Source organism: Peromyscus eremicus, chromosome 10, assembly GCF_949786415.1.
Source record: "Peromyscus eremicus chromosome 10, PerEre_H2_v1, whole genome shotgun sequence".
In the NCBI taxonomy this organism is placed as follows: Eukaryota; Metazoa; Chordata; class Mammalia; order Rodentia; family Cricetidae; genus Peromyscus; species Peromyscus eremicus.
The window spans coordinates 90032583-90046307 of record NC_081426.1 but is presented as its reverse complement, the minus strand read 5'-3'; the positions used below and the strand labels follow the sequence as shown (position 1 = coordinate 90046307).

The following is a 13725-nucleotide window of genomic DNA, read 5'->3' as shown; positions in this document are numbered from 1 at the left end:
CAAGGAAGATATGCAATAATGATTCATACTATTACATTGCATTTGTAGACAACAATTTAGAGAACAAGTCATAACTTAATAAAGACAAGTAGCTAATAAGTTGGTATTCTCCTTCCGTGGAAGATGGCTTGCTGTTAGAGGGAACAAGAGCCCCAAACTGACAGTGGGAGATGCACTTCTCTTTGGAGAGAACCCAGCAGGCGTGTTCTAGGTGCCTGCCGGCTATGTCCCTGAGGGGTAGTGGGGTGAGGGGTCCCTGCTGTCTGGACCTGGAACTAGCGGCATTTGGTGTCACAGTTGCCAACATTTCCAGACCTACTGGTTTGATTAACACCAAGTTTACGTTTCATTTCCTCTTTTGTTTTTAATGATGCCCCAACTGTCTGGAGCAGGGGAGACTCCAGCGTACCACTATGGCACCCACTATTCATCTGCAATGATTGTGGCTTCATATCTTGTAAGGATGGAGCCTTTCACACAGATATTCTTACGGCTTCAGGTAAAGCTCAAACTTGGAATTTTTACCAATCTCATTAAGTCTGCTTTCATTTCAAATTGTCATTAAAAAAAAAAAATCCTCACCTCATGAGGAACACTGTGGAGCTTGAGTACTGACAAGTTGGTCATTCAGAGCTGAGCTGAATTCTGCTAGGCTTAAGCTGATAAACTAGAAGTCATTTAGAATGAACAAGTGCCAGGATCCTGCGGTTAAACAGCATAAATACTGCAGCCGGGGAGAGGGCGTTTAGTCTTAACTAGTTGGACTCAGCGAGTGTTTTATTTTAAAGGCTGTGTCCATATTCCCTCTGTGCTTCAGCACATGCTTGCCAACTGCCCCCTTTGCACTCATCACTGTTTGCCTGTTCGGAAGGACGTCAGAGGACAAGGACAAATTTCTACCTTACAGTTGCAGGCTTTTAGTGAAGGAGACAGTAGCTACACATGGTTTTTTAATGAGTCAATTCTGAAGTGTTTTTAGAGTGTGATCAACTCTATCAGAAAAAAATGCGAATGACGAGTGGACAGTGGGGGAGGGGGAGGCAGCTTAACCCAGGGTGGCTGAGGGAGGTAAAGGGCCCTGCAAACACCTGAACACACAGTGGAATCTACAGGAGGCCCGAGGCAAGCATGGGGTGAGGAACAGCAGGGGGCCAGGGTACCCAGAACAGAGTGAGGAAGTAAGAAAGTCATAAGCGAGGAATGAAGGAAGAAGCAGTGCAGAGCAGGGCAGGCCTTGGCCGCCGCCGTCCGTAGCCTTGGCGTTTCCTACAGGACCTGCCAATGACTGCTGCTCCGTGTTCACTAGAGCAGTCAGGGTCTGATGACAGAGGAAGCTGGTGTGACTCGGAGGGTTCTTGGCTAAAAATGCTTCCTGCCCTAACTTGGTTATCAGCCATTAACCCCCGGTAACTTTGTACTCAGCCTCCCAGCTTGAAAACTTAGATGTCGTGTTAACTGTCGTTAACATGCACAAGGAAGTCAGGGCACCAACCAGAGGCGAATATGAATGAGACTCCTGTACAGAACTCATTACCCTGTGAACTAATGTAAGAAGCAGAATTAGCCAAACATCCATTCCTACATAGTAACTTCACTTTCCAATTACATGTGGTTTACGTGAGAATCTTTCCTCGGGGCTTCATCGTTTGTGGAAGAATTCTTACTCCCTTATAGTCTTGATGTCTCTCTAAAGACTAATGTTTTAAATGAGTTTTACAATGTTTCATAGTTGAGTTGTACTTTGATTACAAAACAGTTACACTGGGCATCTTTTGTAAAGAATACACCAAGAAGAAACAGATTTTATGATTATTTAAAGTTCTGGGTGTTGAATGTAGGATGGCAAGAGACGGGGATATAGACAAGTGTTGGAGGTGTTTTAGCCCTTGAACTGGACAGATTTTGTGGCTCAGTGTTCCCTAATGGAGAGGTGCCTCCTCCTCCTGCCCACAGGGCGGACACTTCGATCTGGCAGACCGGATGTTCCACAGCGTGCGGGAAGCCTGGTACTCGGCGTCCAAGCACAACATGGCAGATGTGAAAGAGCTTATCCCAGAGTTCTTTTACTTACCAGAATTCCTGTTCAACTCCAACAACTTTGACCTGGGTACGTAGAAGTGGCGCTTCGTAGGAGTGTTAGCAGTCTTTCTTATAAGGACTGTCCACAATGCTTGGACAAGAAGCGCCCTCTAATCCACCCTGCCGCACTGACTGCTGTACTTGGAGTTGTGTCTAAAGGAAACACAGGAAAGCAGTTTCATGCCTCAAAAGAGCCAGTTCCAGCGGGTGTCAGGGAGAATTTAACCCTGACACAGATGGCACCCGATAGTCGGGGTCATGTTGTTCCAGTGAAAGCAAAATGGAGTAAAAACGTATTTGAGAAACACTGTTGTTGAAAATCTGTTGATGGCCAGGAGTGGTATACAGAATCTTCTGGGTCATCTTAATCTTGTATGTTACCTGAGGCATTATCGGTTTATATGCTCATTTGTTTTAAAATGACAGTTTAAAAATAATTTAAATCATGTTTCTTTATCCCGTGATTGTCCTGTTTTCCAGGGAGGGAAAAAGACCAAATCAGCATGTCTTAAAAAGAGAAAAATTCCATGTGTTTCTCCTATTACCTGGCAGTTAGAAGAAGCGCTTGACTTGAGTTACAGTTTCGTGGATCACAATGTGCTGATCTCTGCTTCTGAGGGTTTCTTTGAAAACAGCAAAAATCCATTGTTCCCACTTTAGAATATTCCAGCCAGCTGCTCTTTTGTTTGCCTTTTTTAATAACCTGTTTTCCGTCAGTTTTCATGGTTACACAGCATGATGTGCACACTTGCAGTCCAAGCACTTATGGGACAGGGGGATGATCAGTCAGTTTCACACTGGCCTCGTCTACAAACGAAGAAAACGAATATTAAACATGAAAGCACTACATAACCTAGTGTTCTCACTCCTAAGTGTACAGAGTGGAAGCCAGAGTCTCAGGCGAGCACATGTGTGTGAGTGCACTCATGGATGAACACATTAGGAGGCCCAGAATATGAACTGTTACTCATCCCACCCAACAAATACCTAATCATCAGCATTGGAAAAGGCTTTGGAGATTTCAGTCCACAGTCTGGTTGGCCTTGGGGTTCAGCCTATGAGAGGGGGGCATCACAGCAGAGGCTCATGGTGTAGAAAGGCCGTTCTCCTGTGGCGAGGAAGCAGAATGAAATGGAAAGAAGGGACTGGTGTCTCGCTGTTTCCTCCGGAGCATGCTCCAGTGACCAGAGACCTACCCCTGAGCCCAACCTCTTAAAGTCAGTGTCACCTCCTTGTAGCACCAGTCTGGGGACTGTGCATTTGACCAAACAAGGGCCTCGGGGATATATTCCAGCTCTAGTGCAGCGGTAGGTGAACCTCAGAAACATAATGCTTAGTGGGAAAATCCAGCACCGAAGTCCGTCGTCACACAATGCGTGATGCTTCGGCAAGCCTCAGAACAGGCAAATCCACTGACACAAGACACAGAGGAGAGAAGAATGAACCGCTTCATGGTTTCTTAGGGCTGATAAAAGTGCTCTGGAACCACATAGAAATGCTAGCTGCATACTCTGCTGAATTACTAAATGCCATTGAACTAGTCTCTTTAAAATTGATTAGTTTTGTTGTATGGCTGTTAACCTCAAGAACACAGACAAAAACAAACCACGAGTTCCCGCCCTCTGAGCAAAGATTAGCCATGTGAAGGAGTGCATCTGGGCTTGCTTTCCCGTTGTTCTAGCGCTCCTGTTCCTAGGCTTTTTCCTTGGGAGGAGCAGCTGCAGAATACATAGACCAAGGATTTCTCTGTGACCACACTGCGGTCAGATGTCTTTAAAATGACTGGGAGTTCTGAAGAAATATGTCTGACATAAGGATCCTCTAAAGGCAGATTACATCTCAAAGAGGCCTCTAGGGATTATTACGTGTTTTTTATCATCAAAAAATTAGGTCTGTGTGGCTGGAAAGATGGCTCAATGGTTAAGAGTGAAGACCGTCTTGCCAGAGGATCCTAGGTCAGTTCCCAGCAGCCATGTAGATTGGCTCACAACTGTCTGTAATTCCACCTCCTGAAGATCTGACTCCTCTCCTTCTGCACGCGCGCACACACACACACACACACACACACACACAGTGGGGGATGGTAGCAGGAATCTTAAAAGTTCTTATTAATAAAATCAAACCTGAGGCCCAGTTATTGGGGTGAATGCTGGGTAGTCAGAGAGACAGAACAAGCCACGGCCACCTCACCTTGCCGGATCCTTAGCTGATCCTGTTTCCTCAGACTGGAAGCCTCTGAGTCCTCATCCAGAATGAATCTCAGCTGAACTGCTGCTTGAAAGCCTAAAAGCTTAACCAGCCAAATGCTTAACCAGCCAAATGCTTCTAGTTTCTGGTCCTCACACCTTGTATACCTTTCTGCTTTCTACCACCATTCCCTGGGATTAAAGGCTCGCTTTCTGGAATTAAAGGCGTGCGTCACCATGCCTGGCCGTTTCCAATGTGGCCTTGAACTCACAGAGGTCCAGAGGGATTTCTACCTCTGGAGTGCTAGGATTAAAGGTGTGAGTGCCACCATTAGGGATCATTTCAGGGGCTTAGGGAATGTGTGAAGTATGTGGTCACTATAATGATTTGACTTAAGTCATACGTTAATTTCTAACCCAATCAACAGATTGGTCAGTAAACTGGTTTTTATATCCACCACATTAAAATAAATAAGTCCCAGTGATGAGCACATGATGGTTTCTGCGGGAAGTATTTTTCCTGGCTTTCTCTTGGAGGCAGCCCAGGGCTCTGAAATCTGAAAACTGCACTACTTGAGGAAACTTAACACAGCATTTTTCTAACCAGCTGTTGTGAACTTCCCCCATTGTTTATTGTTTACACTTCTCACAGTGCTGATCTCATTTGTACCTATGGGAGTTGTAAGCTGAAATGACCTTTTAAAGTTATTTCATTAAACATAAAAAGAACCTGTTTTTCTAGATGAGAATTCCAATTAATTTTTTAAACCTCATAGCAGATGGTTTCTTCTTTTTTTTTTTTTTTCCTTAAAGTTAGAAATCTTATTTTCTAGCCCAGGCTGGCTTATAACTTGCTATGTAGCCCAGGCTGGCTTATAACTTGCTATGTAGCCCAGGCTGGCCTATAACTTGCTATGTAACCTAGGCTGGCCTCCAATTTGCAGTCCCCATCTCCCCTTCTTAAGTGTTGGGATTATAGATGTGTGCTACTGTGCTGGCCTCAAATTATTTCTTTAACACTTTCAGATTATCTCATATAACTTAAATAAGTTTAAACAGAATAAGTACCAATATTCATTGCAAAATGATATTTTTGTTTCTGCCAAGAAGCTCTAGTTTTTCCAAGAGTTTTCTTTTAATGGTGCAAAAATTTATTGTTTCGGGTTTTATTTTTTAATGAGACTCATCACTGCAAAATGTTTGTTTTCTATGAGTGCCTTAAGTGTCAGCTAGACATGGTGGTACGTGCCTTTCATCCACACACTTGGGAGGCAAAGGCAGGTAAATTTCAAGGCCAGCCAGAGCTACACAATAGGAAGACCCTGTGTTAAAAATCTACATATACATTTTTTTAAGTATCAAAAGATGAGCAAACTCGTGTACTGAAGTTATCATAAGTTAATGTGCCATTGAAAGGGAATTTGCAGCTGTCAGCATTCTAGAAAGTACTGTGTTGCTCTTAGAGGACAGTAAGCTTAGCATCAGAGCCCAGGAATCTTACCAGGGAGAAACTGTTTACCTTTGTAAATCGACCCTCCTGAAAGACACTTGGGAGAGGTTTTTTTTGTTGTTGTTTTTGTTTTGTTTTGTTTTTTTTAACAGTTGGCAATCTTTCTGAGGCTTGCTCTAGGGAGCAGCCTTGGAGAAAGGCCACAACACAGTCTCAGGAAAAGGGGGTGGGTGTTCTGTAGTGAAACTGAATCTCTCTTGTGATGGCTCTACCACGATTTCTGTCTCTTTAGTGGGAAGCTAACCACTAAACTCACTCTCACACTTCCTTCCTAATTGTGCAATTCCACAGGCTGTAAACAAAATGGCACCAAGCTCGGAGATGTTATCCTTCCACCCTGGGCAAAGGGAGACCCAAGAGAGTTCATCCGAGTCCACCGGGAGGTAAGGGAAGTTGGGGTTCACCTGCCCAGTGACCGCAGCGTGGAGAGAGGACCCTGAGGAGTGTGCCACGCATTCTTTAAGTTACTTGTATTGTCCTTGTGATTCTTAATTATTTTAATTCCTGTTGACCTCTAGCCAAGTTTCTTTTACTTTGGGAAAAAGTAATAACAGCCAGGCAGTGACTCAGCCTGTTTTGGAACCCCAGGCTCTGGAGTGTGATTATGTGAGTGCCCACCTCCACGAGTGGATTGACCTGATCTTTGGCTATAAGCAGCAAGGCCCTGCTGCCGTAGAGGCTGTCAACGTCTTCCATCACCTTTTTTATGAGGGTCAAGTGGATATCTACAACATCAACGACCCACTGAAGGAGACGGCCACCATCGGGTTCATTAATAACTTCGGTCAGATCCCTAAGCAGGTATGGCTGCTCTTACCATTGGTGCATTTGTTTCCTTCTGTAGGTGTGGGAGATGACTGTGCAGTAGTAACTGACAGCCAACCATTTGCCCATGAAATTCAGTAGATGGCCCATTATTACTTTCCTTCCTGTTACACAGTCCACGTACGTAGGATTTTTGTTGCTTAATAATTTTCATTCACAAACTAGGTACATGTTCATGTATTGTGATCAAGACCTACCAGGAGGTGCCTTGTGGGCCACAGAATATGGAGATGGGATTTCATCTTGACGCCAGTCCAAACCCAATGGTGACCATGGGCAAGGAAACAGCACGACTGAATTTAACTTCAGTGTGTTCATTATAGCCCCCCACCACACACACTCTCTCCTCACACACACACATGCACACACAAATACATTCTCTCTCTCTCTCTCTCTCTCTCTCTCTCTCTCTCTCTCTCTCTCTTTCACACACACACACACACACACACACACACACACACACACGCACCTTAGAGGAACTATGATGGGAACTGAAGAGCACTTAGTGCCTGTCCTAGTGTATGGCTGCTGCTGTGATAAAGTCCCTAGACAAAAAGCAGCTTAGAGAAGAGAGCTAATTTTAGCTCACAGTCTCAGGTCACAATCCCTCAGGAAGTCAAGGCAGGAGCTTAAGGCAGGAGCTTGAAGCAGCTGCTTCACAGATCGCATCCACAGTGGAGAGCAGAGAGAAATAAAGGCTTAGTGCTTAGAGCACTTTTTCTGCTCTTATGCAGGCCAGGTCCAAAAACCTGAGGATGCTGACACTCGATTTCAGGCTGGGTATCCCAGCCTCATTTAAGGCAATCAGAACGATCCCCACAAACATGCTCAGAGGCCAGTTTGACTTTGATAATTCCTCATTGCGACTTCCAGGTGACTGTAGGTCTCAAGTCAGTCATTGTAAGTAATCACCATGGAGATCTGTTGTGACTGTTTGGGCCACAATCTCAATGGAGATATGAAAAGGGCTGTGCTGAGCCAGGACTGTCTGGACAGACAGTGGCTGCTTCCCCTCCCCCCATCTGAACGCTGGGAAGAAAGACCCACAGCCAGGGCCCACAGCCCTCAGCCTGGAGGCCACTGCATTGAGCCCAGTGAGGAGCAAACCTCTCTCCTCCATCCCCACCATGCAGGGTACACAGGAAAGTGGGAAGCACCAGTAGTGGCCACAACACCGTGGCGGACACACCCAGGGCCAGGCTGCTCATGCCACCCACCTGTGACAAGGCCTGCGGCTCTGCACTGAGGGCCCTGGCCTTCTCGGTCATGGGGCAGCTGTTGTCTTCCATAGGTTTGCCATCTTCAAGGTTTCTAGTGTTGACACTGGGAACACACGGAAGAATGGCAAGCTTTGCACGTGGAAAAGCAACGAAGGACTGTAGGACAGCCAGTACTGCGTCCTTCACCATGCAGCCCGAGTCTACATTTAGAGCAGAGTGATGCTGAGACCTTCCTGCTCCCTCCCTGACCTGTTGCTCTTTCCTGAGGGTTACAGGGGTAGGATATCTGTAGGAAATGCATGTATTGAACAAACCTCAAGACCTTGCACCAGAGAGTTCAGTTTCCAGCCCCCCATTGGGTGGTTCACAGCCATCCTAACTCTAGCTCCAGGGGAATCTGACTCCCTTTTCTGGTGTCTGAGGGCACTACACATCACACACACACACACACACACACACACACACACACACACACACACACACACACACACAAAATTTTAAAGACCCTGTACTATTGTAAGATTGCTTTGTTACTTTGGTGTAAGAAGCCAGCAGAGTTATTTCTAAGACATTCCATTAAATAAAAGAGAATACTTTCATACGTAGGTTGTATGGTCACTGTATGTACATAACTTTGTATGCCTGTGACTCTGCACAGTACCATAGCCTTCGTCAGAACTCCTATTGCTGTGATGAACCCCATGGGCCAAAAGCAAGTAGGGTGGGGGTATTTTATCTTACAGCTTGTAGCCCATCATCCAGGGAAGTCAGGACAGGAACCTGGAGGCAGGAGCTGATGCAGAAACTATGAAGGGGTGCTGCTTACTGGCTTGCTCCCCACGGCTTGCATAGACTGCTTTCTTATACACACCAGTGCGCTTCTGCGTCAATCATTAATCATGAAAATGCCCCACAGGCTTTCTTTCTCACAGGCCAACCTGGTCAGGGCATTTTCTCAATTGAGGTTCTTTCTTCCCAAATGACTGCAGCCTGTCTGGTTAACATAAAACGAACCAGAACAGTCTTTGTGTAAAGTTCTTCCATTTCTAGGCATGCTTTGTAATGTGTGTTTCTGTTTTACAATGTCCAAATCTATAGATACTAACAGAACCCTGGTCCATGTCCCTACATATATCTGAACTAGAAACAAGGGCCTCAAAGGCTCAGGAGTCTGCACCTGGATTCCTGTATGTCAGGTGTTTTTCCCATTTTTTTCTCTAGTGATCCCAGTAAGGTCTCCTAGAATATGGTTGTGGATCATCATAGAGCGCAGATACTTTTCCTCAAATACTAGTTTCCCAGCATAAATGACAATATAAGTGCTTCAAAGAGTTTGAAAAAAATCATTAAGTGAACTTTCAATATTTTTGATCTTGTAGAAATAGTGAACAAAAAAATGCCAAAGTTGTTTTATTCTTTTAAAGATTTGGTTTATTGGGAAAAAGTAAGAGGGAGCCTGACAGCAAGCGCTGTGATGCAGTCCTGCCCCTGATTACTGTGTTGTGGACACTCACAGTCTTCTTAACCTCTTCGAATTTCTTTCCTTGAATGCAAGATGAATTCATAAATTTGCAGCAAGAGCACCTCAGACACCAAAGTGGCATCGTTCAGTCACATTAGGGACAGCTGTGCAGGGCATAGAATTGCTAAGTCACATTAAGGATGGCTGTGCAGAGCAGGAATAAATCCCGTTACAGTGTCTGTCCTTCAGAGACAGTAGATGGGGTCATGGAGAACTGCTTAACTTCCAAACACTGCTGGACAATAACTGTCAGTCAGTGTGTAGTTTGAGTAATGACATTTTCTCAGGAAGTTAATTCAGCTTTGTGTTGGGTATGGTGACCCCAGCTCCTGCGCCATAATCCTGTCACTGCTTACTGTGGTAAAGTCTCACAGTCTCAGCCTCTGACCCTCCTTCCTCAGATGAAAACTGGGGATAATATAATATATAAAGCGTGTAAAGCTTATGTAAAGAAAGCCATGATGCTTGGCACACAAAGGGCTGAGTACATGTCATCCTCTAAAGTGTGTTATCCTCTTCAGTTGTTTAAAAAACCTCATCCACCAAAGCGAGTGAGGAGTCGGCTCAACGGAGACAACATGGGGATCTCCATCCCTCCGGGAGTCACGGGAGACAAGATCTTCTTCCATCACCTAGACAACCTGAGGCCTTCCCTGACCCCAGTGAAAGGTAAGATGGTGGGCACCAGATCTCGGTGTGTGAGCCTAAGAGCCTGAGTCCCCATCTGACTTAATGCAATGATTTCTTCGTAGAACTCAAAGAGCCTGTGGGGCAAATCGTCTGCACAGACAAAGGCATCCTCGCAGTAGAGCAGAACAAGGTCCTGATCCCACCAGCCTGGAACAAGACCTTCGCCTGGGGCTACGCAGACCTCAGCTGCAGGCTGGGGACCTACGAGTCAGACAAGGTGCGCTTTGCTGGCCTTCTTCAGCCTCGCCCCTTCGTGGTCTGGACAACCTGGCTGAACAGCCGGGGAGAAGCTAGGCCAGGCTCTGTCAGCAGCTCCTCCAAAGGCAACTTCCTGCTCCAGATCAAGGAGAGAGCTGCTGAAGAACACGTGTTTCTTGGAAATCTGTGAAGTGGGTGCAAACAGCTCTCCTCCCACCCCCAGAATTCTTCTAAGAGACCCTAGCCAGCAAAGGGCTCACCATTTCTGCAACCTGACTACCCTCTTTTTTTGTCAAATAACGATCTGGCCACTTACCATGTTAGTCCCCTAAAGCAGCCCCATCCCCCAGCACAAAAGCTGCCTCTGTGGCCTAGAAAAGCAAATGGGTGATCCTTTAGTGGATGTTGCCCTCTGCTGGCTCCTCCCACTCTCTAGTCACACTGGGCACTGTTCTCTGTGGGCAGTGTTTCTTAAACAAGCGTGCTTTCCCTATGCATGCTTTCAGTGGCCACAGCATACAGGCCCTTTTAACCATGCTACCATCACACAGGTTGAACATTATCTTCCCAAACTGGATAAAGATCAGACTGTTATGAACACAGTCTCTTAATTTTGATGCTTAGCAGCTTCTGTAGTTTAGACGTTCTTGGGCAGTTGGGGTAGAACGTCAGTGGAACTGTCACTGTAACTGAACCCTGTTCACTGTAACTGAACCCGGCTCAGGGTGGGAGACAGTACATGCCTGGGCTGCCTCCAGTGACCTTCTCTGGGAACTCAGCTCTGCCCCTTGTGTGGCTGAAGTCTGCAGCACTTGGAGGCATGTGTCTCACATCCACTTTGTTTCACAGGCGGTGACTGTTTATGAATGTTTGTCCGAGTGGGGCCAGATCCTCTGTGCCATCTGCCCCAACCCCAAGCTCGTGATTACGGGTGGAACAAGTACAGTGGTGTGCGTGTGGGAGATGGGCACCTCCAAAGAAAAGGCCAAGCCCCTCACGCTCAAGCAGGTAACCACGCAGCAGGGGAGAGGGTGGGCACATTCTCTCCTGCCCAGCTGCCAGGCTCCAGAACATGGTTGGGGAAGGTGTCGATCGGCTCTGAGGGGTGAGGCTGGGTACTCTAGACTGTCTTCAGACTCATGATCCCCAACCCCCTGGGTATGGAATTGCACCTGACCCAAAACAGGTTAATTTACTAGAAAAGCTTTTCAATAATCAGAAAATGCTGTTTCTCAAAAAGCGTCTCTTAAGATCTAAAGGAAGTTGTCTTTGACGACTGTTTCAGCATACCTAAGAAATATAAATGTTTCTTAGAAATTATATGTACGCTGAAGTGTTGTGCCAGCCAGGTATATTTTCTGTAGATTCATATAGATGCTCTCCCACGGTGGCACTGCTTAGCTGAAGCACCACATCTGGTCGCCTCATTTGTCCTTTGTCCTTCCTGAGGCCATGCAGGATTCATGCCTGTGTCCAGCAGAGCACTGATGGTGTTGCTGTCAAGTATTTCAATTACTTCATCTTTATTTGATTCCATTTTTACTTCATGCAAAAGCTTTTTATTTTTTTTATTTTGCAGAGTCCATTTTCTACTTCCAACATTCTGTAGCTTCTAAGGATTGAATTTGGGGCATAAGGCTTGTGCTTAGACTCCTTTGCCCACTGGGTCATATCCCTGATACTACTACTATGTTATAGTACTTGATCTGTGATGGTTTAGCGCAGGTATTTTTAAAATAAGGAGGATACATCTATGTTTTTAGGATGTAATTTGAAAAGCAGTTTATTAATAAAAATGTCTTATTTGTTCATACAGAACTCCGAGCCTCAAGTTATCCAAGGTAGTTACTGTGTTTGGGAGTGAAGGGAGCACATCTTAGAATAAAAAGCATGCCAACATTACCTTTGCAATAGAGCCAGAACTTAAGTTCAGATCTGACTCCAAGTCTATTTTAAAGCCAAGATCAGTGTGTTAGCTATGTATGGAAAGAATTAAGTTCCCTGTCCAACAACCTTCCACAGACCAAGGGCTCCTTAGACTCACTGAGATGAGCTGCGTGAGGGCATTCTCCACAGCATCACAGATAAGGCTGCTGGTGGTTTTGCTAACCACACTCAGTGTGGATTTAGGACTTAAAACAGCTTTCCATGTTTACTCAGCCTACTTCCAGATGTCTATATGACCAAAAAATTAAGGCAACCCCTTATTTAAATGAGCATGTCCCACAGGGGACAGGAAAGGAGGCGTGTTTCCAGTAAATGGAATTTCTAACAGTGATCAGAAACTTTTCTTCAAAATCTTCCCTAACCTTCACACACTGCCGTTCCTGGGTCCTATTAGCTCCCTTGCTGCAGTCAGTTTGAAGGAGCCCCCTCCGCCCCAACACAGACACCCCCCCTACAGCACAGCGGGACTACAGCATGGTGGCATGTCAGGACCATACTCTCCCTTTATCTTTTAGGACCACAGACCACAGGCATGCCATTTTAATTTTTTTTTGAATAATGTAATAATTGGTTCATACACTTTTTAAAATCGTAGGTGCTCACAACCATCTAAATAAGAGTTTATGACAAAAGAATAGAAACTCTCTACTTTGGGCCCATAGTCAGTATATGATCACATGGGAAGAGTAGAAAGAAATCCAAGTCGGTTGCAGCGGACATTCCTTCTTCCTTCAAAAGTCTAGGCCACCATTTCTTTCCTACTGAGAAAAATGTAAAGACGGAGAGAAGAGTCCAGCCTGTCACCCCACCCTGCCCTGGGCATCCGGCTCCTGGTGATGAGCCTGTCTTTCTGTCTTCACAGCTAGGAGACACACACACACACACACACCCCCGTTGTGACTGGCCTGATTGCTCGCTTTTCTTTTTGTAGGCGTTACTTGGTCACACTGACACTGTCACCTGCGCCACGGCGTCTCTAGCCTATCACATAATTGTCAGTGGGTCCCGAGACCGGACCTGCATCATCTGGGATTTGAACAAACTGTCGTTTCTGACCCAGCTCCGCGGCCACCGAGCTCCCGTTTCTGCTCTCTGTATTAATGAGTTAACAGTAAGTGGTATATTTGGGAAATACGGGCCAGACTAAACAAAACTGGGTCTGTCTGTGTTGATGGATATTCACGTTGTCGAAGCCACTGCATTCTGCTTGGTTTTTTTTTTTGGTTTTTCGAGACAGGGTTTCTCTGTGTAGCTTTGCGCCTTTCCTGGAACTCACTTTGGAGACCAGGCTGGCCTCGAACTCACAGAGATCCTCCTGCCTCTGCCTCCCGAGTGCTGGGATTAAAGGCGTGCGCCACCACCGCCTGGCCTGCTTGGTTTTTAAGTTGCTTGAAAAGCAAATGGATATTAAATTTTATAACCTGACAATAGTTTTATTCTAAAACAATCCATTCACTGCTGCACACTTTAAAGAGAGCAAGAGTTGGTAAAAATAAAACATTCTGGAGTGTACTCCAACAACAAAGAAATTGTGGGACTCATTAAAAG

At 45.6% G+C, this 13725-nt stretch overlaps 1 protein-coding gene across 1 annotated transcript in view; it reads left to right on the top strand.

The window, feature by feature from the left end:
• Wdfy3 (WD repeat and FYVE domain containing 3) overlaps positions 1-13725 on the top strand; it is a 220212-nt gene that overhangs the window by 189731 nt on the left and 16756 nt on the right. Inside the window, exons 54-61 of the mRNA XM_059274816.1 lie at positions 393-499; positions 1954-2107; positions 6067-6158; positions 6364-6576; positions 9864-10011; positions 10095-10249; positions 11080-11238; positions 13109-13288. Coding sequence (XP_059130799.1) covers positions 393-499; positions 1954-2107; positions 6067-6158; positions 6364-6576; positions 9864-10011; positions 10095-10249; positions 11080-11238; positions 13109-13288 — 1208 coding nt within the window. The remainder of the gene's footprint in view (positions 1-392; positions 500-1953; positions 2108-6066; positions 6159-6363; positions 6577-9863; positions 10012-10094; positions 10250-11079; positions 11239-13108; positions 13289-13725) is intronic.